At 33.3% G+C, this 27,142-nt stretch overlaps 3 protein-coding genes across 3 annotated transcripts; 2 read left to right on the forward strand and 1 right to left on the reverse strand.

Annotated features, from left to right (window-relative positions):
- The first annotated feature begins 3,977 nt into the window (after window positions 1-3,977).
- Window positions 3,978-7,748, forward strand: LOC126880862 (uncharacterized). Its single transcript, XM_050644931.1, has one exon. The coding sequence runs from the start codon at window positions 3,978-3,980 to the stop codon at window positions 7,746-7,748; it is 3,771 nt and encodes a 1,256-aa protein (XP_050500888.1).
- An 839-nt stretch (window positions 7,749-8,587) lies between these two features.
- Window positions 8,588-10,135, reverse strand: LOC126880863 (matrix metalloproteinase-18-like). Its single transcript, XM_050644932.1, has one exon. It carries the CDS (start codon window positions 10,133-10,135, stop codon window positions 8,588-8,590), a length of 1,548 nt encoding a protein of 515 aa, XP_050500889.1.
- Window positions 10,136-17,127: 6,992 nt separating this feature from the next.
- Window positions 17,128-18,384, forward strand: LOC126880864 (uncharacterized). Its single transcript, XM_050644933.1, has one exon. It carries the CDS (start codon window positions 17,128-17,130, stop codon window positions 18,382-18,384), a length of 1,257 nt encoding a protein of 418 aa, XP_050500890.1.
- The last annotated feature ends 8,758 nt before the right edge of the window (window positions 18,385-27,142 follow it).

The raw sequence follows: 27,142 nt of genomic DNA on the forward strand, positions 1-27,142 counted from the left end.
TTCCAGTGTTTCCATATATCAAAGTTTATCCGACTAGACACCGTTAAGCTATTAACAAATTTTCAGCTTGCTATTAATCAACTTTTTTTCATACGCGGGATCCAGACCTAATATGTTCTATAGCATCAAATAAAATAATATGGTGGCAGCACTCCTAAATTATATGACATAATATAATTCCTGCGTAGGTACTTATCGTAAACATATTATACCGTAAACAAGCTGAAAATTTTTAATAGCTTAACGGTGTCAAGTCGAACAAACTTTAATGTATGGGAATACTGGAACAGGGGAGGTTTTAATTGTGGAACGGGTCATCCTGACAAGTTTATGACTGAAAAGTAGCAGGTTGTTTATTCAACAGCAAACTTTATATTTATAATATATGAAAAAATGTGTGTCCGACAAATATGATGGGCATTTTCATAAGTCCGACACGTAGAACATGTCAAATGAAAGGAATTATGTTGGTGGTAAATTGTAGTCTGATTTTTGCATGAGAGTTTAATGAAAGGGTAGCAAATCAATTGAAAGTTTTGTCTGACAAAATACATGGGACGTTTTCGTAGTTTGACGCTCGAAACATGGAACTTTTCCCAAGTTTGTTTGACTAGATACCGTTAAACTATTAACAAATTTTCAGCTTGCTATTAATAAACTTTTTTTTGTACGCGGAATCCAGGCCTATTATGTACGTAGGTAAGAACCTCAGGAACATATTCAGCATTGTGTAGAACCTATTCCAAATTTTAAAACTAAACTTGCGTGCATATAAATCGGCCCACTTAAAAATTTGGTCATTTTTGATATCTCGAATTTCCTAAACATGTTCTCCGATTCAAGCGATTGTTTAATATGTTATAGCCTTATTCTTTAACAATATCGCTGTAATAATATTGTGGCTAAACAGGAAAATTTTTATTGTATACCGGATGTACGAATCAAACTGTGTTTTTTTCTGAAAGTTCGCATCACCCTGTGGGATATCCTAGCATTTATAAAATACTGAAATTAAAACTCAACTATAGCCGCAGGTTTTCTTAACATTCTGTTTTTGATTCATTCGCTTAAGTAGATAAGTAATGCCGAAATGGTGCCACATAGGGAAATCAATGTGTTAGAGAGAGAGCGTTGTATCAATGTGTGGGAGAGAGACAGATGATGTGACACGCCCCGACGCTCCGTGGAAGGAATCTACTAACTTATAGTTCAACTTTTATCCGCTAGACGTCACTAGTAGTCACTAATCAGCCGCCATTGTTCCATAATATTTTTGACGCATGTCCGACGTGTCGTCGAAGGAATCTACTGACTTATAGTTCAACTTTTATCCGCTAGACGTCACTAGTAGTCCTAGTCACCCGCCATTGTTCCATAATATTTTATAAATTATGTAGCTACCAAAAATCTTCTTTTCCGCAACTGTCAAATCTTGTCGCAGTTGCCACTGTCAAATCTTCTTTTTCACAGTGTGTCAAATCTTCTTCTTTTTGCAAATATACCTTTCGTTTATAATGTTATTTACCATTGTGTTTCAGATATCGTTCGCCATTTTTTATCCAAAGTAATTTACACACACACATGAAGAGTATAGTTAGAAGTAGTAGAAGCTATTAAAGGTGTATTATGGGTGATATATTAAAAAATTAAAAATATTTCTGCTAAGAATATGATCCTCTACAAGTACCTACTAGATATAAAAATTATTTGCAATTTACAGAGAAACGATGCATTTATTTATTTATTACTAAAAATTTTATTCAAATATACCTCAACGCATGCAAAATAGGATTGTCCGAGGGAGTCCCATTTTTCCGAGGGAGTCCCCATTAGTATCTATAAGACAAACGATGAATTTATTTATTACTAAAAATTATATTCAAAATACCTCAACGCATGCAGAACGGGTATTTTCCAAGGTTGAATATATAATTTATATGCAAATGAAAATTACTGTTATTAACACATTATTTTCGCGAATTCCATTTTTATCTATAATTATTAACATCGACTGCATTTCACATGCAATTGGAATTTCCGTTACCGCATTGTTACTGTACTAAGTATGTAGCATGACATAATTATTCAAGAACCAACATGACTTTCAAGAATAAACTGGAGAATGTGTAATTATAGATGCATGTGACGTCAATGAAGCTACAATATAAAATAGGATGCACATGGGTGTTGCACTCATTGTGCTTAGCAGTAACGTTTGTGTAGTGACTCTAATACACCGAGGTAAGTTTTTCTCTTTATGATTTTGTTTTTTAACTTGTGCATAAATTGTTTTTTTGTTTTTTTTGCATTCTTTGTATGAGTACACATAATTTTCTCGATTTTCGTCTTCTTTGTTTTATTCGTACAGTATTCATATTATTTCTCTATTTTCATGCAGTATACACACTATTTTAGTCTACCTACTTAGATAGATAGAAATTTCCGTTTGACTCGCTATATCTATTCTCTATTGTAATATATTTTTTTAACTTGCTCATAAATTGTTTTTGTTTTTGCATTCTTTGTATAAGTACACATAATTTTCTCGATTTTCGTCTTATTTATTTTATTCGTACAGTATACATATTATTTCCCTATTTTCATGAAGTATACACACTTTTTTTTATTTTTTTTTTGCATTCTTTGTATGAGTACACATAATTTTCTCGATTTTCGTCTTCTTTGTTTTATTCGTACAGTATTCATATCATTTCTCTATTTTCATGCAGTATACACACTATTTTAGTGTACCTACTTAGATAGATAGAAATTTCCGTTTGACTCGCTATATCTATTCTCTATTGTAATATATTTTTTTAACTTGCTCATAAATTGTTTTTGTTTTTGCATTCTTTGTATAAGTACACATAATTTTCTCGATTTTCGTCTTATTTATTTTATTCGTACAGTATACATATTATTTCTCTATTTTCATGAAGTATACACACTTTTTTTATTTTTTTTTTGCATTCTTTGTATGAGTACATATAATTTTCTCGATTTTCGTCTTCTTTGTTTTATTCGTACAGTATTCATATCATTTCTCTATTTTCATGCAGTATACACACTATTTCGATAAAAATGCTATTTTAGTGTACCTACTTAGATAGAAATTTCAGTTTGACTCGCTATATCTATTCTCTATTGTATAAGTACACTTAATTTTCTCGATTTTCTTCTTATTTCTTTTATTCGTACAGTATACATATTATTTCTCTATTTTCATGAAGTATACACACTATTTCGATAAAAATGATATATTCTCTATTGTAATATTTTTTTTGATTTTTCGTTTTTGCTATTATCTTATACCAATAGTGTTGGTTGGAATTTAATATACAGTTGTGTATGCAAATCAATAAAAATTGAAGTACCAGTCATATATTATTTATTTTCTATTTTCGTAGAATTCGTTTTTATTCGTAAAAATATATACACATATTGTGATTTTTCCACTTGCTGTTATTCCTAATAGTTTTAATTTAATTTTCGAAATATATACAGTTCGCTAAATGGAGGTCAATATAAAATGTTCTTAAATTAAAAATGTTTTGTTGCTATTGGATTTACGCTTCAAATACGTTTTTATTTATTATAGATGGACCTATCAAAATTAAATAAGGCTACTGTTATTGCAGAGAGGGGCCAAATCAGAAAGCTTAGCAGCCTACCCATTGGTGTGCCGCACAAAATACTGGCGGCCAAAGAAGTGAACTCCCAATTCGGCAATTCAATCCTGCTAGAATTGGAAAAGGAGGAGGTAACATTCCTGCCGCCACGGGTCACAGAAGTATACAGGCCATACCTCAAATATTTTGAAGAGGGTAAATACAGCCTGGTCTTTAAAGGACACGTCACTACAAAGAAAGCACAACCAGCCGCCTCGTTCGAAATAATAGAACATTAGAAAATTAAAAGGGTGAGCGATTTTTAGTATTTTTTATATTTGTTTGTCATAAAAAAATTTTTTTAATAAAATGTCTTCGAATAATATTGATAATATCATTAAACAAACGGACGGTGTTGTACTAGCAATTATAAAGTTACGAAAAATTTTATTTGATAATTTTACAATCAGTGATGCGGAAGTGTGGTTAAATAGATTACAAAAACAAATTAGATTATGTAAAAGGATAATTCGTAGTAGAAAACAGAATAAATTATCTGTAGGGACTTGTAGAAAAATAGAAACAAATATGGGTCATTTTAAACATTTCAGAAAGCTAATTTTAAATAGACATATCGGGGCAGGTCTTCACCTAAAGTTGGGGCAGAGGGTTAAATGGGAAAATGTACAATCAAGTTTTCAAAGTAGAATCAAAACCGGAATTATAGCTAATTTACGACATAAGGATTTGAATCAATTTTTAGGAGATTGCGTAGTTGTTTTTAAAAATAAAATCGGTAAAATTTTAAAAACTCACTCTGCACTTAAAGTAAATACAGCATTTTGTGGGGAGTTTATTAGAAAATCAGGAGATAATGAAATTGTAGAGATTAAATATTTTAATACTAAAAATTATATTATTGATTTATCAACTCAAATATACGAATGGTTCAAGGAAAATGTAGTAGATAAACTTTTAAACGAATTATCGGAATTTGCCGAAAAAGATTCGGGGTTTGCATTAAATAAAATTATTTCTTTGGCTGTTAATATCAATAAATTTCAACTTGGGAACGGTTCATCTTACATTAGACTCCCAGAACCAATTTTAAAAAAGAAAGCTTGTATTAATGTAAAAAATACAGATCAGAACTGCTTTTACTGGGCTATCGTAAGCGCTCTTCGGGCTCCTAGACATAAAAGTAAACCACAAAGAACCTCCTCATATCCATATTTTACGGAAGTTTTACAAACAGAGAATTTAGATAGTCCTATGCCATTATCGCAAATTTCAAAATTTGAAAAATTAAATAACATTTCAGTCAATGTTTACGCTCTAGAATTAATTAAAACAGAGAAAGCATCGTTTTACACAGTAGTACCAGCCAGATTGACGGAAAATAAACGGGACACACACGTTAATTTACTTTTAATTCAAAGTCATTATTATCCTCGCTTAAATGATTATGATGCTCCACCAACTGAAGAAAATGATTGTAACGAAGAGATTAAATACCACTATTGTTGGATTAAAAATTTGTCGTATCTTGTTAGTAGGCAAACAAATAAGAACGGCCACAAAAAATTTATTTGCGATAGATGTATGAATTATTTTCATCAGCAAAATAAATTTGTTGAGCATGAAAAAGTGTGTTCTAAATATAATAAACATAAGATTAACATTCCAAAAGAAAGCCACGTCGAATTTAAAAACTTTACATACCAGCAAACTACTCCTTTTGTCGTTTATGCAGATTTTGAGTGTCAATTAGAAAATTATAACCAAAGCAACGTAAATTTAACTAAAACTTTAAAATATCAAAAACATGTTCCGTACAGCGCAGGCTACTATGTAAAATGTTGTTATGATGATAGTCTTTCTTATTTTGATAGTTATCGAGGTGCAGATTGTATGGATTGGTTTGCAGATCGTATGGTTGACGTTTCTAATTGTGTTGCTTCGAAACTAAAAACAATAGTGCCTATGATTGAAAAACCAAATGCAAGTACAGCGACATCTTGTCACATTTGTAGTAAACATTTTTCAGACAAAGACATTATTGTTAAAGACCACGACCATTTCAATGGGGCATTTAGGGGATTCGCACACCAAGCATGCAATCTTAACTTCAGAAAATTGTTTGTAGTTCCCATCGTTTTTCATAATTTGTCCGGATATGACGGTCATTTTATGATTTCACATTTATGCAAAAAAGGTTACTTGAGTGTTCTTCCCATTAACAAAGATAAATACATCTCCTTTACGCTGCATTCAGATAAAAATAACATTAAATTACGATTTATAGACTCTTTTCGATTTATGGGGGCTTCTCTTGATGAATTAGCTTCAATTTTAGCCGATTCAGAAAAGAAAATTTTAAGGAGGGAATTTCAAGGTTTAGAAAATGAGAAATTTAATTTGTTAACGCGTAAAGGAGTTTTTTGCTATGATTACATAGATAGTTTGTCGAAACTAGATGAAACTTCTTTACCTCCAATTGAAAATTTTTATAATAAATTAAATGATGAGAATATAAGTGATGAGAAGTACGCTCATGCGCAATCTGTTTGGCATCAATTTAACATTCAAAATATAGGGGAATATTCCGATTTGTATTTAAAAACAGATATTCTGCTTCTTGCGGACGTTTTCGAACAATTACGCAAAAAATGTTTTTCCACCTATGGCCTGGATCCTGCGTGGTACTATACAATGCCCGGATATACGTGGGACTGTATGCTCAAGTATACAGGATGTAGGTTAGAACTACTAAAGGATCCAGACATGGTGCTGTTTTACGAGAACGCCATAAGAGGTGGAATATCCGTATGTAGCAACCGATTTTCTGAAGCTAACAATAAATATATGTCTGATTACGATCCTAAAAAACCGTCCAAATACCTTATGTACCTGGATGTTAACAATTTGTATGGTTTTGCAATGGAGCAGCTCTTACCCTACGGAGGATTTAAATGGTTGGATGATGTAACATCGTTTGATGTGACATCAATAGCCGATAACTCTGACGTAGGGTATATCTTACAAGTTGATCTATCATACCCACAAGAATTGCATGATAAACATAAAGATTTTCCGTTTGCAGCCGAACGCAGCGTACCACCCAGAGGCGGGGTAAAATTACCGAAATTAATGACAACACTTCACGATAAAAAAGAATATACTGTTCACTATAAAAATTTAAAACAAATGCTAGCTAATGGACTAAAGTTAACGAAAATTCATAAAATTTTACAATTTAAACAGGCAGCCTGGTTGAAGCCCTACATCGAGCTAAATACTCGAAATAGGGCTGCAGCTCAGACAGATTTCGAAAAAAATTTGTATAAATTAATGAACAACGCTGTGTTCGGAAAAACTATGGAGAACTTAAAAAAACACCGTATTTGTAAAATCGCGAAATCTTGGGGTGGTCGCTATGGCGCCGCAAATTTAATTTCGAGTTTTAGATTCCATAGTTGTACAATTTTAGACGAAAATCTAGTGGTTATCGAATTAAAAAAGCTTGAAATAACGTTTAATAAACCTCTATATGTAGGGCAGGCGATTCTAGACCTCTCTAAGACAGTCATGTATGATTTTCATTACACCTATATGTTACCAAAAATGGGAGCAGGTAGGTGTAAGCTTATGTACATGGACACCGATAGTTTTGTCTACGAGTTGCAGTGCGAGGATGTATATGAGGAGGTAATTAAAGCTGACTCTAGTAAATTTGATACTTCAGATTATTCTAAAAATAACATATATAAAATACCGCAAAAAAACAAAAAGGTGCCGGGTCTAATGAAAGATGAAAACAACGGTAAAATTATGACACATTTTGTGGGGCTTCGAAGTAAAATGTATAGTTACAAGGTGCAGGGTGGGAAGATCGTTAAAAAATCTAAAGGAGTTAAATATAATGTTGTTAAAAATAAAATAAAATTTGAGGATTATGTTGAATGTTTGAAAAGTTTTAAAGAAAAAACAGCTACACAACGCTGTATTAGATCGTATGCACATAACGTCTATTCTGTCGAACAAAGTAAAATTGGTTTAAGTCCGCATGATGATAAACGCTATTTAATTCCAAACAGTTTTGATACACTCCCGTGGGGTCACTACAGAATTTTAGAATAGGGTTGTTTTGTTATAGATGAACCCTCCAACGTTAACAACATTAGCTGTTAGAAAAATTTGCAATACAATTATATCGGCAGCAGATTTCATGGAGCAATCCCCCCTACCATGGAAGTTAACCAAGATGATTGTCAAAAAATTTCCTTCATTTAAATGGCGTGCTATGTTAAAACGAGCCGAAAAGGATCTTGAACCTTCATATAAAGGAATTCAATTTATTACATGTTCCAAAGAAATAGACCAACATTTAATTAACACTATATTAGGGAGATCAGATTGGGATTATGTTTTCGAAGACTATTCTAGTTATTGTCTATGGTCAAGTGGATATTGGCTACAACAATATCGTCTTAACGTATGCAAAGTATGTTTTTCTAAATTTAAATATACACACATAACTTTAAACAAATATATATTTGTTAGCTATGATCATTCTCACGAGATGTACGATGCTCATGATATAATTGAGGATGTATACCAAGAAAAAAAGTATTGGTGTCATAGCTGCTTTAAAAGAGTATTATTTGAATTAAAAGACGATGCGTCGTGTACTCGTCACTTGCATGAAATGCCAACATATACCCGATTTGATGATTCCGATATAGATAGTGGTATTGACTCTTTTGAAAATAATTAACTTTTATTTCGACAAACAAATTAAAAAATATTTAAAAATTGTTCATCCTTATCCTAGTTTATATCTGTATATATTAAATATAAATTCTGTAATAGTTCTGTAAATGTATATTAAAAATATATGTAAATAAAAAGACTTTATTATAAAATATTCTTTATTTTCATTTACATTTTTCCAATAAAAATTTTCATTTAGACATTAATCATTCAAAGAATATATTTACTTTGGATAATAAGGATTTCAGTTGTTTTATTAATCCATTATCAGGACAAGGGAAACCTAACATATTCCAGTTAAAAGTACCTTTTTCAACAACACTTCTTGTAAATTCATTAAACTTGTAATAAATGTTTTGCTTTAAGAAATATATATGTCCATCAATGTAATTAAATGCTGATGTAATATCATTTGGTATTCCTGGAAAAACATCACTTATGCGTCCTCTAGAGATAATGTCTTTATCATTAAATTCAATAAATGAGCCATCAAAACAAACAAATTTTTTTCCTGAATTTGTTTGAAATAAACCGTTAATACTTCTTGCGTTATTTACTTCAGGTACCATGTTATCTGTATGAATTCTTAAGCTAGGAAATGCTGCAGCATATATACGATTTCTGCTTACACCAATCAAATCTCCATTGGTGCTTTGAAAAACATGTGTCACGTTCGTAATTCCCCTTGGAAAATATCTTATAAATTGTTCAGCATTGGTAGGGATCTTTTCATTATTTAAGTCGTATTTCCATACCAGATCCTTACTTACTATATACATTCGGTATGTTGGAAATGATGGAGCGTATGCTAAAAATATTAAATCTGGATATTCCAATTCACATACATTCGTTATTATATTTTGCTTTGATTTATTAGTCCTAGCTGCTGTGGTTGTCGTACTACTAGATCTTTCTGTTGTGGTTGTGTTTAAAGTTGGTACACTACTCCTAGTAACACCAGCTTTAGTTGGAATAGATGCGGATTTACTTTTAGGTCCATATAACTTTTCTAAGCCCCTTTTATCATCATCAGTTATGTGGGAAGGAAAGGTTTCATAAAAGGGATACATTACGGCCTTCTTATCGCTACTGTGTGCTAAACCTAAAGCGTGACCAACTTCATGGAGAAGGACTGCAAAGAAATTTGTTCGACCTTCTACTGTAGAATTCAAACTGAAATCCCACGTTAGATTGCTATTCATATGAATTTCTATGCACCCAGATGTAGGTGGAAAATAAGAATGTGCTAATACACCATTTGTAAATTTAAAAGGACATTCGTCGTTACCCTGACAATTGTATCGAAAATAGTGCTGTTTTGGAACTACTGTTATAGTTATATCCGGTTTTGGATTTGGGATTCTCAGATAAGTAAACTTAAATTTTGATGCTTCTTCCCATATTTCAAATACTCTTTTAGTGACTGTCAAGGCTTCAGGGATTGCTTGAGGAAAATACCATTTTATATCAAATTTTTTCCATGCTGATTTTACAGCGTAAGCATTGTCTCCTTGGGTACATCGTGGTTTCTGCATTAACTCCATCGTTTCTTTATTTAATTTCCCATCCACCGGTAAATTATATCTTTCTTGAAACTGTTCTAGTGTGTCAGTAATATCAGTGTTGGCAGTTTCACTTGTGGTGATGTAACCATATTGTTCTAGCCATGACACTGCATTTGTCTCAGTAAAATTTCCACCTAGGCAAAAACTTATGCTAGTTGCGATGAGCAGAACAACTTTATTGATATGCATCTCGAATGATACTGAGTCAAATAAGAAAACATCACTGTGATATAAGTAAACCCCACCAGCCTTGGTCTTATATGATTGCGGTGTGTGCAGCAAAAATACTCCTCTTTTAATTTCTTTAGTTTCATAAAATAAAAAAACAGATATATATATTTTTACAAGCTTTATTAAATTCTTTCAAGATCATTAGCGATCCTATGTTTACAGAAAAATATAAGTTGCCCTAACGCTACATGTTGTAAAGTATATCCTTCCTGTGTAAATGCATACAATTTTTGAATGGCGCCTGAAAACGTATAATTTTCATTATTAAAACTATCGCGAACAATATTAAGCGTGTTATAATAAAAATTTTGAAATTCAACAGTCTCTAGCATTGTCAGATATGGTGTTAAAAGTTCACTATTTGCTTCCAAAAGGGTGTTCACTTGCAGTTCTGAGAGACAAAAGTTAATGTCGTGCTTGGTTATTTCAAGGAATTTCATGTTGTCGTAGATTATTTGTCGAATTCTGCAATAGTCACCGCACTGAATTTCAACAGGATCAGGAAAGTTCACGTTCTCATAGAAAAAACTATTCTCGTTGAGTTGGGTAATTAATTGTTCCCATTCATAGGTACTGAAAGATATTTTCTGCCATGGTGATTTCCACATAATTACAGCAGGAGTGTATGTTCTAGCTGGACTTAGACCACATCCAAGTTGGTATGATCCATTTACAAATTGAGTGTACAGCAGGTAATGGGTCTCGTTCTTGGCTGCTTCTTCGTACTTTTCTAGAAGATCTTCAAGATCTTGATCGTAGTCTTCACATACGGTTGATGTTTCGGATGATTGCGAAAGGGTGACATCATACTCGCTGCCGCTTGAGTATCCAGTATCTTGAGAATACATTTTTACTAGCGCACTGACTGCAACAAACTGAGATCGAAAAACGTGTTTCTCCTCACTGTTGCATACTTTTGTTCCCCCACCTTTTAGATGACAGCGTCATTATCAATCCAACTATTATGTTTTGCATCAAGGCCAAGCCATTTGACGTACATTTTTTTATCTTTACGACGTAAAACTTTTTCAACCAAGTAAATATCAGGATTGGCTGTTTTCTGTAACTCTTCATCGTAAAAGGCTCCTTTAATCGGTGCACCTTGCATGTCTTCGAGCATGTACGTTGCAGGATTGGTAATATTGATTTTGGTAACTTTGAATAATTCTGTCGTCCAACTTGGAACGTATCCTTTGTCAAATAACATTTTGGTTTTGCTGATGCGTACAATGTCACCAACTTTAAATTTTCGGGGGCCTGCGATTTTTAAATGCGTAAACTTGTTTTTTAAAATCTCCTTTTCATTGGTTTTGTTCACTTGTGATGGTTTGTACCCCGTTTTTGAATGCTTTGTATTGTTGTATTCAGCCGTAACTGTGGGCAATATGTCAATCCACTTGTAAGTACCGTGTAAGCTGAAATACTTGTAAAGTTTGGATTTCAACGTTCTAATGACGCGTTCAGCCATGGCTGCTTTCATGGTAGTGAAAACAGAGTAGTGATTTATTTTATGTTTTTTCATTAAATTTTGAAACTTGTTATTGTAAAATTCAGTTCCCTGATCCGACTGCAGATTTTTCGGTGTTCGTTTACTGTGTGCGAGGATATTCGAAAATGCTCGAGTCAGCTCCTCACCCGTCTTTGTCTTTAATGGACGAGTCCACAGATATTTCGAAAAACAATCAATAACAACTAAAATTAATTTAAAATTTCTATTGTTATGAGAATGAGGTCGCATTTCAGCCAAGTCCATCTGCCATAAATCGTCTAAGCCTTTGACTATTGTACGTCGTCTTGGATAATTTTTTCGAGCAGGTTTGTGTAGCTCGTTAACTAGTTGGACCTTTTCCATGGACGACGCCATTTCTACTTTCTAAAGCTTTAACTCTTTGGAGTAAAGGGTGTAAATATGTGTTAAATATAGCAAGTGTATCTTGGATTTCTTTTACTGCTGAAGATAAACGTTCATCCAACTCATACACAGTCTTTGACAGCTCTGATACTCTACTATCTAGTAAAGATCTCATATCTGATTCATATCGAATGCTTTTCTGCCATTGCTCAAGATCATGAATCCTATTATCATTTATGGTTTGTAGATTTACCTGTAACTCGCTTAGTAATTTATTATGTTTTCTGCCTTTCACCTTTTTTGCATCAGACATCCTCACTCTACCTAAGCTGTTTACGTTCTAACGCAATATTCTTTGTACAATAGGTTTTATGCAACTCGTCCATCAATTGGCTCTTTAGACAATTTTATTATTTTCGACGTATTCTTCTACTACCTTAAGACGATTTTCTAAATCATGTGAATTAAGATCCGTTGTTTTAATCTTTTTTTCCATTTCCAACGATTTCAACATATTTTGTGCGCTTTGGTGAGCAGCATCTGTAACGTTCTTATTCATTTCACGTTTAAATAAATCTAGGTCATTTCTAAACTCGTGTACTTGTTTTGACAAATCGGATATTTTTGCAGCATTCACTTTGTTCTCGTCAAACAACAAATTAATTTTTTTATTAGAATCACTTTCTACTTTACTTATGGTGGCTGAGATTTTTTGTTCAAGTTGAACATGTTTTGCATTATATTCTTTGCGTAACAAATTAAACTCTTTTCTTACAAAAGACTTGACATGAACAATGCGACCATCTACGTATTTCTTGTTGGAAAGATCTGTATCAGCTACAGGAGGATTCCGTTGCATATCCTTCTTTACTGCATGTATTTGGTTTTGTACATCCAAAATAGATTGTTTTAAGCCTTCACGTAGCTTTTTAACAGCTTGTTCATTAGAACGATAATGATGGCGACCAAACTTGTCAACATTCATATTGGAAATGATGCTACAATAATCTGATCTAACGTTAATATATAATATCTGCTTCACGTAATTCGTTGATAATGGCAACAATTTCGTTATTGAGGGATGCGGTGTTTCCTGCTTTTTGCTCAGCCATCAACAATTTGAGGCGCTCACAAAGTTCGTTTGGGTCATCCCAATACACATATTGCACATGATCATCGCTGTCTTCCCAATGTGTCGGTATTCCTGAGCCAACCTCCTCCCTACCAGATACTGTATTACGACGAAATGATTTATTCAGGTCAGGTTTAAGAAGTGATTTATTAAGATTAGGTTTAATAATTTCATTCCACTTATAGGTTTTGGTTCCCTTTAGTGTACCATTCAGTTTTTTATGAGCATTGGTTAATTCCAGCAATGTAATATATCGCCTAATATCGTCCTCAGTGTAATAATTAGGTTCTTTGTAAAATATTAATTCATATAGCCCGCGAGTTCCAACAGCATAGTCTCCTTTCGCCACAATCCAACCATTATGGGTGAAATCAATAACAGTTTTTCCAAGTTTCCATTTGGAAGTTACGGGATCATGAGTAGGACCGTATACTCTATCTATTTTATCTGAATACTGCCAATGGTCTTTCACATAAGGATGAATTAGATGATGGTATTTTTCTAGGTAATCTTGAAATTCTTGTTCGGATACCTTATCTTGCGATTGGTTTGTTTCTATGCTATCTTCGTATTCTTCATCGGATTTATCGCTGTTTTCAAATACCTCTTCATCACTGATAAATGATGTATTTTTTATGGTGCTGATATCTTCTTTTTTAATTTCTTCTTCTTTTTCCATTGGTTCTTCTTTTTTAATTGACTCAGTTTTAACGTTAGCATTGTATTGCGGTGTTTTTAGAACACTGGTTATGGGTTTAAACATTTTTTTCAAAGTTTCATCCTCCTCCGATTTACCTAGTTTTAAAGCTAAATACTTGTTGCGAATAGCTCTAGCTAATTCCGCAACTTTGCGCTTGCGTAGAAGCACTTGTTTGTCCAACATGCTTTTATATAATGCAGGTGTCTCAGTCACGTCTAAACTTTTATAAACTTGTCGAAACCTTTACGATAGCGTCCGTTATAAATATCAAAATCCTTAACAATAACAAATGTACCATACTTGTCCTTCCAACATTCAGAACAAAATTGTTTAAATTGCTCAAATGTCATGTCAGGAGAGACGTGATCGTCAAAGACATGTTTTAAATTGAGCTCATCCTGTTTAAACAATACAATAAGGTTAGCATTATCACGTAGGAGTTGTTTGCCTGCTCGACTGTAGGATTGACATAGGTATGCACAATCGATATTTTTATGTCTCCCCATACAGTAATATTCACGTATTGTTTGTTGCGGATCCGTTGATACATCATCAAATATGAATACAGAATTTGGTTTGGCTTTACCAGGACTTATTACATCATCATTATCTTTATATGGGAAATAGCCCACCTCCTTCACAGATGCCAACACTTCCTTCAAAAATTGATACTTGGGCTGAAACAACGACTTTGAATAAACGTAAACATTTTGAAATTTAGCGCCATTCGGGTCAAACAATAATGCCAACATAGCATTAGTCTTTCCACATCCGCTTGGGCCGCATATGATAGCACGAAAAGAATGTGGTAGCAATGCACCATGTTTACTGGTTCTTGTCACGTTATCGACAAAATCTAAGTTTTCCACTGCTAGTGTCTTGTCTTGTTGAACAACCTTCATCTTGTGATCGAGATGAATTTTATGCACTTGGTTATATAAAAAGCAATTTTGTGTGAAACGATTCATTTCAATGTTGGTTGTCCAAGGTGAAGGAGTTTTAAATTCTATAATCAATAGTCTACCATTTGAATTGCACGCTCCTGGCCACCACTATCTAGGACCTGGAACTAAATTACAGAAACGTCTAGCACGAGGAGATCCTGGGATAAATCCATTAGATCAGGCTGCGAGAGATCACGATATTGCATACTCTCAAAGTAATTCCTTAAAAGATCGACATAAAGCAGATTGGGTGTTGGAAAATAAAGCGTGGGAACGAGTTAAAGCAAAAGACGCATCTTTGGGTGAAAAAGCCACTGCCTGGTTAACTACTACAGCGATGAAAGCTAAACGAAAATTAGGTATGGGTGTGAAACGTGGTAAAGGTGTTAGTTCATTTAAGCGACACGTGCTGCAACCAATTATCAGAAGATTGAAACGTACTCCTCCAGCACCAAATCTGCGTAAATCAGCCCTACTTGCACTTGCAGCAGCTAGAACGGCCGTTAAAAACGTAGGTGGGAAAAAAATGTGCGGGTTCCAAGAATTATTCCATTTGAACCAAAATCAGGTGGTATTTTACCTTTAATCCCTATCTTTGCAGGCTTATCAGCTCTCGGCTCTTTAGCGGGAGGTGCGAGTGCCATTGCCAAGACAGTAATCGACTCAAAGAATGCTCAAAAGAAACTAGAAGAAGATAAACGTCATAATAAAGCAATGGAACATCTAGGCAAAGGTTTATACCTACGAAAAAACGCTAAAGGTGGCTTTGGATTATACTTGAAGAAGTCAAAAAACTCCCGCTGAAGCTACCTAATAGACCTTTAACCAATGTGGACTTGAATAAATTTGCTAAGCAATTAAAAATTTCAAATTTTCGTGGAGTTTTTATGCGGGACAATTTACCTCAAGCCCCCCGTAAACACGAATGTGCTATTATTAATCTTGATATTTCCAAGAACCCTGGTACACATTGGGTAGCTTACCGAAAGATAAACAACAACATAGAATACTTTGATTCATATGGTTGCTTGAAGCCACCGCGGGAACTAGTATCATATTTGAGTGGTGGACGAATTTTCTATAATAACGACGCATACCAAACTTATAACCAAATTAACTGTGGACATTTATGCTTAAAGTTTCTCTACAATGGAACCATCTAACGACATCTTGAGGCGTGCCACATGCATTTTTATGGAAAATATAACAAGCGGTGTTTGGTATAAACTACCCCAAGATATTCGTCTCGCACTAGGAGATCATTTACCTTGCAAGAAAGATCATAATAAACATGAATGGGGTGATGTTTGCGGCAATATGAAATCTACATGTGTATTGTGTGGTGTCTATGAGAGCGGTATCTATGAGCAAAATGTAAATAAGACAAAACCATGTAACAGTATAATAAGAAAAATAAAGAAATTTTTAACATAATATATTGATATTTAACTTACTACACCCTATATGAAGTATCAGTCATGTCTCGATTGTTAACCTTGACAAGTACTACGAACGAATTTTCGTTTACTCCTCAAGTGCCTCTTGTACTTGATCCACTTCAGCAGTATTATGTAGCAGTGTTGGGATTTCATACATTTAATTCAATTCCAAACATCGATGGTGAAAAATTTTATTTCTATGAGCAAAATGATCGTAAAAAGTTGCGTCATATCGAAATTCCATCCGGATGTTATGAAATTACCGATATCGAAGCGTACATTCGAAGTGAATTACACACTAAATACAATTCAGTTCAGGAGTTCACTTTAAGACCGAACAACAATACGCTTAAATGTGAAATTTTCTGCCAAGAGCATACCGTTACTTTCGAGAAAGATGATAGTCTTGGTAAATTATTGGGTTTCTCCTCAAATAGAATATTGACGCCAGGTAAACTGCATTCTTCAGATCAACCTGTAAACATTATAAAAGTATCTAGTCTACTTTTTGAATGCAACATTACCGAAGGAGCCTTCTACGAGGACAGACCTGCGCACACTATTCTACATTTTCCACTTAGTGTTGATCCAGGGTTTGCTATCGATGAACGTCCTCATAACCCTATATACATACCAGTAAGCAGCAGCATACGTGAAATTACCAAAATTACCGTTAGTGTAGTCGATCAAGAATTAAGACCAGTCAACTTTAGAGGAGAGAAAAGTACTCTGCATTTGGATTTTAAGGAACGATAGATGGGTTTAGATATAAAACACAACTCTACACATCCATATCCATTAGTCTCACACGGATCCTGCATGGGACGTGACGTGTCTGCTGACAATAAAGTTTTTCTTGTTTCCATTGGATTACGGCTGAAAAATGCCAAAACGTCACTATATTCGACGTCAGGTTCATCAGCAGGAACCACATATTTTCGATCTTTACCAAAAACCCCGGTTCGACGATACTATTAGAAAAGAAGAATTTCGTACATATACACCTTATATCAAGTCATTTAATAATAGTGACGTTGTCGAGTTTATCATAAATCAATCAGATGCATTTTTTGCGATACACGACACACTTTTAGAAATTAAAGGAAGTATCAAGAAAGCTGGTAATGGAACTGTTTCTCTTGCACCGAATGCTGGATCCTTCTTGTTTGATACTTGTACCTACATCCAAAGTTCACATGACATGGAAATAGTTCGAGATCCAGGTGTAGTCAGCACTATTCGCAGTTTGTTGTGTTATACACCTGAAGATTCCAAATTTCTCAGTACTGCAGGATGGAACTATCCGAATTATCCACATTTATCAGGGGACGCCTTTAGTTTACTGATTCCAATCAAACATATTTTCAACATTTTCAACGATTACACTAAATTAACCTATGGCCGTCAAGTGTTTCGCTTTGTTCGAGCGCGTAATGATAAAGATTGCATTGTTGTCCAAGAACCTACTGGTTCCACGACGGTAACAACAGTATCATTAACCATCGTCAGCATGGAACTCAAGGTCAAACATGTCTTTCCCAATGATGATGTGAAAATCGAATTAATGACTCCGATTAAGAATAATACACCGATAACCATACCTTTCCGTAAATGGGAGCTCAATGAACTACCTTCACTTACGGCAGGATCTCGACGAGAGATATGGAGTGTAAAGACAACTTCAGCTGTTGAACGTCCACGCTACGTTATTGTAGCTTTTCAAACTTCTAAACGAGATGATATTCACGCTGATCCGACGCTATTCGATCACATTAGAATGTCCAGCGTACGAGTGGTTATTAATGGTGACTATTGGCCTAACGAGAGAATGCAATTGGATTTCGCAAAAAATGATTACGCTATAGCTCACTACAATTATACTGAATTCTTTCCCAGTTATGCTCGTTCGCCAACAAAACATCCCATCTTAGATTACTCTGCATTTAAAAGATATGCTTTGTTTGTTTTTGACTGTTCCAAGCAGGATGATACATCATTTAGATCCGGAACTGTCGATGTTAAGTTGGAAATCGAAGCAGATGAAGGTTTTCCAGCAGGTACTCGAGCTTACTGTTTAATTGTTCACGACAGCCTACTCGAATACTTTCCACTAACTGAAGTTGTCAAAAATATAATTTAAATAGGACAATCTACAACTATGTCTTTCAGTATTGATCGCAACATCATGAGGATCGCATTAGTTGACATACAAGGATTCACCATAGATGGGTGGTTTGTACCCAAAGAGCTTACCATTGAAATTGGCCATAAACGATGCCATTACATATTTACGTCTCCACAACCGTTTGCTACATTGAGTAATAAAGATAAGAAGACTGTATCTTACTTGGAGAGACACCTGCACGGTCTTCGGTATTCCAATGGGGATGTTGAATATTCAAAAATAAATGAAATACTAGAATCTAAGTTGTTGTATGCAGCTGATTACATCTACGTTCGCGGAGAACAAAAAGTAGAATTTTTACAAAAGAAATGTCACATTTTTGGAGTTTTTCCCACCATTATTGATGTTTGTAAATTTGATGATACACCCCTTGATACTGGAAACTTTATTCAGAATGCCAATCCTTGCCACACAACTGGACTATTTTCCTGCACCGAGAGAAATGTAGATCACCTCCGCCAATGGTTTTGTGAAAAAATATTACCTATGTAAATTAGGTTTTTTGAATAAAAGATTAAAAGTATTGTTTTTAGTTTTATTTAAAAAAAAACACTGTCTTCCTTTTTTAAATATTTATTTTAATGCAAGATGATTCGCATTTGCGACTTACAAAAAATTTTATAATGATATTAGCCGCTAGAAATACATTTATTACTAATATTATTGTTAACAGTATAATCGATGAACCATATTGGACGATGTCATCATCATTATTAGTTTTGCTCCATTTTGAATCACTTTCAGTGTTATTTGGGGATATTAACTTGATCTTGTAGAATGATCCTCCCGACTTTGGTATCGTTTTGAAAAATACTGGAAGCTGACCATAATTCACCACTTCATGATCCATTAGAGTCCATTCAGTTCGATTACAATCAGTTTTTACATCGTTAAAACATATCGCTATGTTCTTAACATTGTTTGGAACGTTTGTATAAAGGACATTGTTAGCAATAGCTGTGAGAATGATAAACGATGTCGTTAGTTGAGACATCTGGTTGGTTGAATTCTTTTTAATGGGTATTGTGTTTTTGGTAGTTTTCTTGTAGACAAATGAAACTCGGCAAATCGTTTTTCAAGTGTGATTCTATCTTCGTACCACTGTATATCCGCTTTTAATTTCTGTATTTGTTTGTACAACTCTTCTAATCTGCACTGTATGGAAGGCATTGATGAAATGAAGCACGTTTAACGTAAAGAATGAATATATATTAATTTTATTTATGTTTTTTTAAATTTGCCTTAGTCCTAACCTGTACTTAATGATAAAATATATTGTTCTAAAAACGTCAACTTTATTCTTGAAAATCATGTTGGTTAGCTTAGTACAGCAAAACAGCGTCCGGAAATTCCAATTGCATGTAAAATACATTCGTAGAGATAAAAATGGAAATATCGAAATAATTTGTTAGTTGCAGTAATTATCATATACAATATATTCGACCTCGGACATGCATCTATAATTACACATTATCCAGTTTATTCTTGAAAATCGTGTTGGTTCATGAATAATTATTATGTCATAGCAAATACTTAGTACAGTATGCGGCGGCGGAAATTCCAATTGCATGTGAAGATGTTAAAAATTATAGATAAAAATGGAATTCGCGAAAATAATGTGTTAATAACAGTAATTTTCATTTGCATATAAATTATATATTCAACCTTGGAAAATACCCGTTCTGCATGCGTTGAGGTATATTTGAATAAAATTTTTAGTAATAAATAAATGCATCGTTTCTCTGTAAATTGCAAATAATTTTTATATCTAGTAGGTACTTGTAGAGGATCATATTCTTAGCAGAAATATTTTTAATTTTTTAATATATCACCCATAATACACCTTTAATAGCTTCTACTACTTCTAACTATACTCTTCATGTGTGTGTGTAAATTACTTTGGATAAAAAATGGCGAACGATATCTGAAACACAATGGTAAATAACATTATAAACGAAAGGTATATTTGCAAAAAGAAGAAGATTTGACACACTGTGAAAAAGAAGATTTGACAGTGGCAACTGCGACAAGATTTGACAGTTGCGGAAAAGAAGATTTTTGGTAGCTACATAATTTATAAAATATTATGGAACAATGGCGGGTGACTAGGACTACTAGTGACGTCTAGCGGATAAAAGTTGAACTATAAGTCAGTAGATTCCTTCGACGACACGTCGGACATGCGTCAAAAATATTATGGAACAATGGCGGCTGATTAGTGACTACTAGTGACGTCTAGCGGATAAAAGTTGAACTATAAGTTAGTAGATTCCTTCCACGGAGCGTCGGGGCGTGTCACATCATCTGTCTCTCTCCCACACATTGATACAACGCTCTCTCTCTAACACATTGATTTCCCTATGTGGCACCATTTCGGCATTACTTATCTACTCGCTTATGTTGGATAATAAAAAGTTGGGTACTTTAACAACTAGCCATGTTTTTCATCAATACAGGGTGTTTTGAAATAAGTACGGCAAACATTAAGGGACAATTTGCAGTTTGCTTCATAATCCTATATCCGCAAATGCTTCGTTTACTAGATACGGGATGTTGAATTGTTTCTTACAAATTTACGATTTATTTATTGCTTAACAGCCGGTCGAGATATTCAAATGAAATTTGGTGAGTTTTAAGACGTAGTTATTGCACATTTTTTGAGGTACAATTATTAATTTTATATTCACCATTGGCGTGCATACGGGTAATATGATCGGTCATATTACCCGTATGTGCGCCAATGGTGAATATTAAATTCTTAATTGTGTGTAAAATATGTGCAACAACAACGTCTTAAAACCCAACAAATTTCATCCGCATCTCTCAACCGGTTTTAAATCAATAAATGAATCGTCAGTTTGTAAGAAAAAAATTCAACATCCCTTATCTCGGAAATAAAGAATTTGCGGCTATACGATTACAAAGCAAACTCTCATTATTTTTTCATGCAGAATTATCCCTTAAAGTTTGCCATACTTACTTAAAAACACCCTATATTAATGAAAAACATGGCTAGTTGTTAAAGTACCTAACTTTTTTATTGTTTAACATAAGCGAATGAATAAAAAACAAAATGTTAAGAAAGCTTGCGGCTATAGTTGGGTTTAAATTTCAGTATTTTATAACTGCTAGAATATCCCACAGGGTGATGCGAACTTTGAGAAAAAACACAGTTTGATTCGTACACCCGGTATACAATGGAAATTTACCTGTTTAGCAACAATGTTATTACAGCGATATTGTTAAAGAATAAGTCTATAACATATTAAAAAAATCGCTTAAATCGGACAACAGGTTTAGGAAATTCGAGACATCAAAATTGACCAAATTTTTAAGTGGGCCGATTTCTATGTACTCAAGTTTATATATGAATACACAGCTAGAGGGTAATAAGGTGCAAAAACATCTAAAAGACTATTATTTACATCTCAATAGTGCCTCACCATACATACTTGTTTCAGAAATACACATTGTCAGTAATAAAAAATCATTTATTGTCTTTAAATTTTGATTTGTTTGCATCGAATTTTATAACACAACTTTAACCTTTGTATTATTTTGTAGTTTTTTATATACTTATGTTTACTTTCTTTAAACTACTTTTACTTTGTATTATTTTTATTTATTCTCTGCACAAATAAATTCCTCAAGCTATGGTTTTATTTAAGTAGCAGAAGCCATAAAAACAACATTGTAAATATAATACATTTTCTGAAACAAACTGCTACGAATAATAAATCAGATGGTGTTGGAATAAAGATGAGATAATAAAAATTTAATAGAGAATATCTCAAACAGTGTATCACAATTATTACACCCTCCAACCAAATATTAGAAACACAATGCGAAATATACGCAAATCTATGTTTTTGTTAATGAGTACATGGATGAACAAAAGTATTTTACTATTATTAACATAGTTTTCACCGAGGTGTATTACCCCATTTTGATATCATCTATATTTTAGAGCATTTATCGTTATCAGTTGCAACTATGTCATTACAAAAAATGTACCTAATTGTGTATTTTTTATCCGACAGTGTAATATTATACTATAATGCTATGTCCATAATATGATATTTAAAGCTAGATTTGTACGTTGTTAAATTAAATATGTACTACGAAAATGTTTGTTACAAAGTTGTTTTCATTATTTATTCTTTGTCGACAATCAAACAAACATTAGAATAATATACAGTTAACGTCAAATTTGGATACGTTGTATAGGCCTGGATCCTGCGTACCAAAAAATGTTGATCAATAGCAAGCTGAAAATTTGTTAATAGTTTTACGGTGTCTAGTCGGACAAACTTTGATGTATGGGAACACTGGAAAAGGGGAAGTTTTAATTGTGAAAAAATTGTGAAAGGTTGAAAATTTGAAACGTCAGACTACGAAAACGTCCCATGTATTTTGTGGGACAGAACTTCCAATTGATTTGTTACCAAAAGACTACGAAATTGAAAATGGATATTCATTTTTGATTTGTTACCCTTTCATTAATAGGTCTGGATCCCGCGTATGAAAAAAAAGTTGATTAATAGCAAGCTGAAAATTTGTTAATAGTTTAAGGGTGTCTAGTCGGACAAACTTTGATATATGGGAACACTGGAACAGGGGAAGTTTTAATTGTGGAACAGGTTAAAAAATTGGAACGGTCAGACCACGAAAACGGCACACGTATTTTGTCCGACAGAACAGACTTAAACTCTCCGAACAGAGATTAAACTCTCATGCAAAAATCAGACTGCTACTTATCACCAAATGGGCGTTTTAATGAGTGGAACATGTAGAATATGTCAAATGACAGGAATTATGACAGGTGATAAATAGCAGTCTGATTTTTGCATGAGAGTTTAATCTCTGTTCGGAGAGTTTAAGTCTATTCTCTCGGACAAAATAAATGTGCCGTTTTCGTGGTCTGACCGTTCCAAATCTTTAACTTGTTCCACAGTTAAAACTGCCCCTGTTCCAGTGTTCCCATATATCAAAGTTTATCCGACTAGACACCCTTAAGCTATTAACAAATTTTCAGCTTGCTATTAATCAACTTTTTTTTGCATACGCGGGATCCAGACCTATAAACTCTCATGCAAAAATCAGACTGCTATTTATCACCTGTCATAATTCTTGTCATTTGACATATTCTACGTGTCGGACTTATTAAAATGCCCAGTTAGTGTTTACCAGTCTGATTTTTGCATGACAGTTTAATGAAAGGGTAACAAATAAATTGGAAGTCCTGTCCGACAAAATGCATGGGAGGGACGTTTTCGTAGTCTGACGTTCCAAATTTTGGACCTGTTCCACAAATTAAAACTTCCCCTGTTTCAGTGTTCCCATACATCAAACTTTGTCCAACTAGACAACGTTAAGCTATTAACAAATTTTCAGGTTGCTATTAATCAACTCGTTTTTTGGTACGCGGGATCCAGGCCTAGTAGGATATCAAAAAAAAAATTTCTAATTTTCTGTAAGTTACTTGCATTGGAAAGAACAACATCTTTGTAGATAATCTTAAGGTATTTTAAAAGATAAATAACATTTAACCTTTCAGCGGGTGGCTAAAATAAAAGCACATAAGCACACGGATGAAGTCTGTGAGGAACAATATGTAAAATTAAAAAAAAATAAAAATGACATGCATTTTCTTAAACTTGTTATATGGCATGTATTTCTGCCCGTAACTCTCTCTGTAATAGAAATTAAAATTTGAAATTTGGCAGACATATACAAGGTGTCCCGGAAAATAGTGCGTTTCTTTAAGTTACGGGCTAAGTGCATCATTTATAGCAAAAAAGTCTGATAAAATTTTTTTGTAAAGTCAACAGTTTTGAAATAAATAATTTATTAATTTTAATGCATTTGATTAATGTCCACAAAAATGCAAATACAGCCGGCAACGCTGCGTTCCTTATTCTGTGTAAAAATAATTTTACTGAAGCTCAACTATCATGAATCAACGACCATTAGGCATAAGATTATGTACTGATAAAATACTGATAACAGTGATAGAAAAACAGCATAATATTTGTGTTTATTAAATATTTAATAAATGAGGTTTGTACAGTTTTTAACTTACATGAAAATTTTTTATTACAATCAACTCAATCAAGCTACGTATTCAAGAAGTATCTATCGGTAGAAAATGTGACAAAAAATTTGAGTATTACACTTCTCCATTCAATCTTCTGATAAGTTCGAGTGGTTCAATCAGATGACTAGTAATAATCCCAGCCCATACATTAATACTTTTGGCACTATTAAAGTAAAACACACAAACACAAATTTCTCGTAAAACAAGCTTTATCTGCACACAACACTTTACACATTTTGTTTTGAAACCATCTACAAATCATTAAACTTCGAGGTAAATCGCCTTGGTGTACCTAAGTCTTGCATTAGTTATACCCTATAGGTATTACGTAATTATTAACATGATACTTGCGATCGAAATCATGACAATACCACAACAATACGATGTATTCTCGGGTTACAGGTAATATGATATTATGACTGTTTGTGTTTACAATTTTAAATATCTTCGCTATGTCAAAATAAAGAAAACTGCTGGGTTGCCAAATGTAAATTTTAGTAAAAGACCTTATTTTATTTTGTTGGGACAACAGATGACTTAAAAAAAAATTTATAGGAAAGTTTTCTTTTAAATGGTGCATTCTCCCCACACCTTTAAGGAACGCTCTATTTTCCGGGACAACCTGTATAGTACCTTACTATCTATTATCACATTAAGTTTTACCTCAAACATGCTTTCCGGTTTAACCGGAAATGAAAAAAAAATCTTAATTTTTTAAACATGCCATGTATATTTTGTCATATTTTAAAACAATACAAAATTACCTTTCCTTTGACACGAAACTCGTAGCAGTAGCTTAAAACCTCAAAAAGTGACAGTAAATAGAAATTTTGCTATAATCTCGTGTGTTGTCTCTCACATATATAGGTATATAAGCGCGATCATAGCAGCCAATAGAAATAGTATGAAATGCAAATATCAACTATTAATTTCTCAAAAAAACTTAACTATTTTGAAATGAAAATATGAGTAATGTTCTATTGATTTATGCAATACTATATAGGGTGTTCTCCGAAATATGGCATCGGACATTTTCTCAAAATCTATTGAAAATTTTTATAAAAGCTGCAGGAATTAATGATGCATAGAACCATAAAATATTTTCAAGTACACAGGATGTCTCTAAAATGTCAAAATAATGAGAAACTTTGATATTTTTTATAGAATGCCATTATCTAGTACGATAATGATATTAAATCGGTACGATAAATTTCCCGGGCGGTCCTTCCGTCCAGCGTTTTTATACTAATTCTTAAATCTAAAAATAAATAATACCTATATCGAAAAAAGTATAGCTAAATACAGTTGAGTCCCCGAGTCTTTACCCGTGCGTCATCATTTAAAGCATACGAAATAAGTCGGAAATTTACTAAACGCAACAGTAAGTGACAGAAAGTGGGTATTATTCCAATCACGGGTTATAGTATAAAATTTGACGTTATCAAATAAATAGAATGTCAAATTAAAAGTTATGCTTTAAAATTTTAATGCATAATTACAGCTATATTTGACGTGGCTTAATAAATTCTTTTATTATCATTGAAATAAACAATTTGGCGGAACACTAAACACAAAAATTCCTTAACTTTGTCAACAATGAGGTTTTTTGTACGTTGTCAAAATTTATCGTAAAGTATCATAAACTTATCATAAAATTTCTGGCTCCAATATAAAATTAGTTGTGAAAACAACTATTTGTATACTATAACAAAACTTCAAAATACAAAAATTCGACCAAGTTTCAGCAAAAAATTCTAAAAACTGACAGCCACAAAAGTAAACAAACCAAAACGTCAGAAATTGTACATACAATATGTGAAAACATCTTCAATCGTCTTTCTTTGTACCTGTCTCTTCAGTGCACTGTGTCTAGATCGTTCACAAAAATAACATGTGTTTTTACTTAATAACAGGCGGCAGCTGGTTTGTAATTAGTTTCATGCCTTGGAGGAGAATGATGCTAGATAAAGAGTATGTGTTTTATCTCGCCAGATATTAATGACGCACGGGTAAAGACTCGCGTACTCAACTGTATAGCACATTAAAAAACATATACTCGTACATCCAGAATATTCTGGAGAATTCAAAAATTGGATAACATAATATATATTATAACATATTTCATCGGAAATAACAGGGTCCGTATCGGCCACTGTTACATAATTTATAAACACATGAATTTTATTGAACAAAACAATGAGTACCTAATGGAAATAAAACCAACTACATAAATCAATGGATATAAGTATGTCAAAATAGAAGAATGGTGCAGAAAACTAAATAAAATCGCTAGAAGGGCTCAAGATATCACGAAAGAAGAATGTGGTTCGAAAGAAGAATGTGAAGTCGTTCTAAAGAGAGATAAATGGTAACGTTATTATGTACTAAGAGTCGAAATTGAAGAAACCAAATAATATGCCCAAATTAAAGATGAACAGAATGAATTTCTATAAACATACAATGTTCAAATAAAACCTTACGGTTTTAAATAAGTTTGAAATAGAGCTGTAACTTCAAAAGCAACAGTTTTCTTGTATTTTTTCACCTAGATAGAGATACGGTATTGTTTAGTTTCTATTAACAAGAAACAATTCAGTACAATTAGGGGAGTGCAAT

Source organism: Diabrotica virgifera, chromosome 2 (genome assembly GCF_917563875.1).
Source record: "Diabrotica virgifera virgifera chromosome 2, PGI_DIABVI_V3a".
In the NCBI taxonomy this organism is placed as follows: domain Eukaryota; kingdom Metazoa; phylum Arthropoda; class Insecta; order Coleoptera; family Chrysomelidae; genus Diabrotica; species Diabrotica virgifera.

What these genes read in the sequence shown, in the direction of transcription:
- LOC126880862 (XM_050644931.1), top strand. Translation starts at nt 3,978, where the DNA reads ATGTCTTCGAATAATATTGATAATATCATTAAACAAACGGACGGTGTT.
- LOC126880863 (XM_050644932.1), bottom strand. Translation starts at nt 10,135, where the DNA reads ATGCATATCAATAAAGTTGTTCTGCTCATCGCAACTAGCATAAGTTTT.
- LOC126880864 (XM_050644933.1), top strand. Translation starts at nt 17,128, where the DNA reads ATGCCAAAACGTCACTATATTCGACGTCAGGTTCATCAGCAGGAACCA.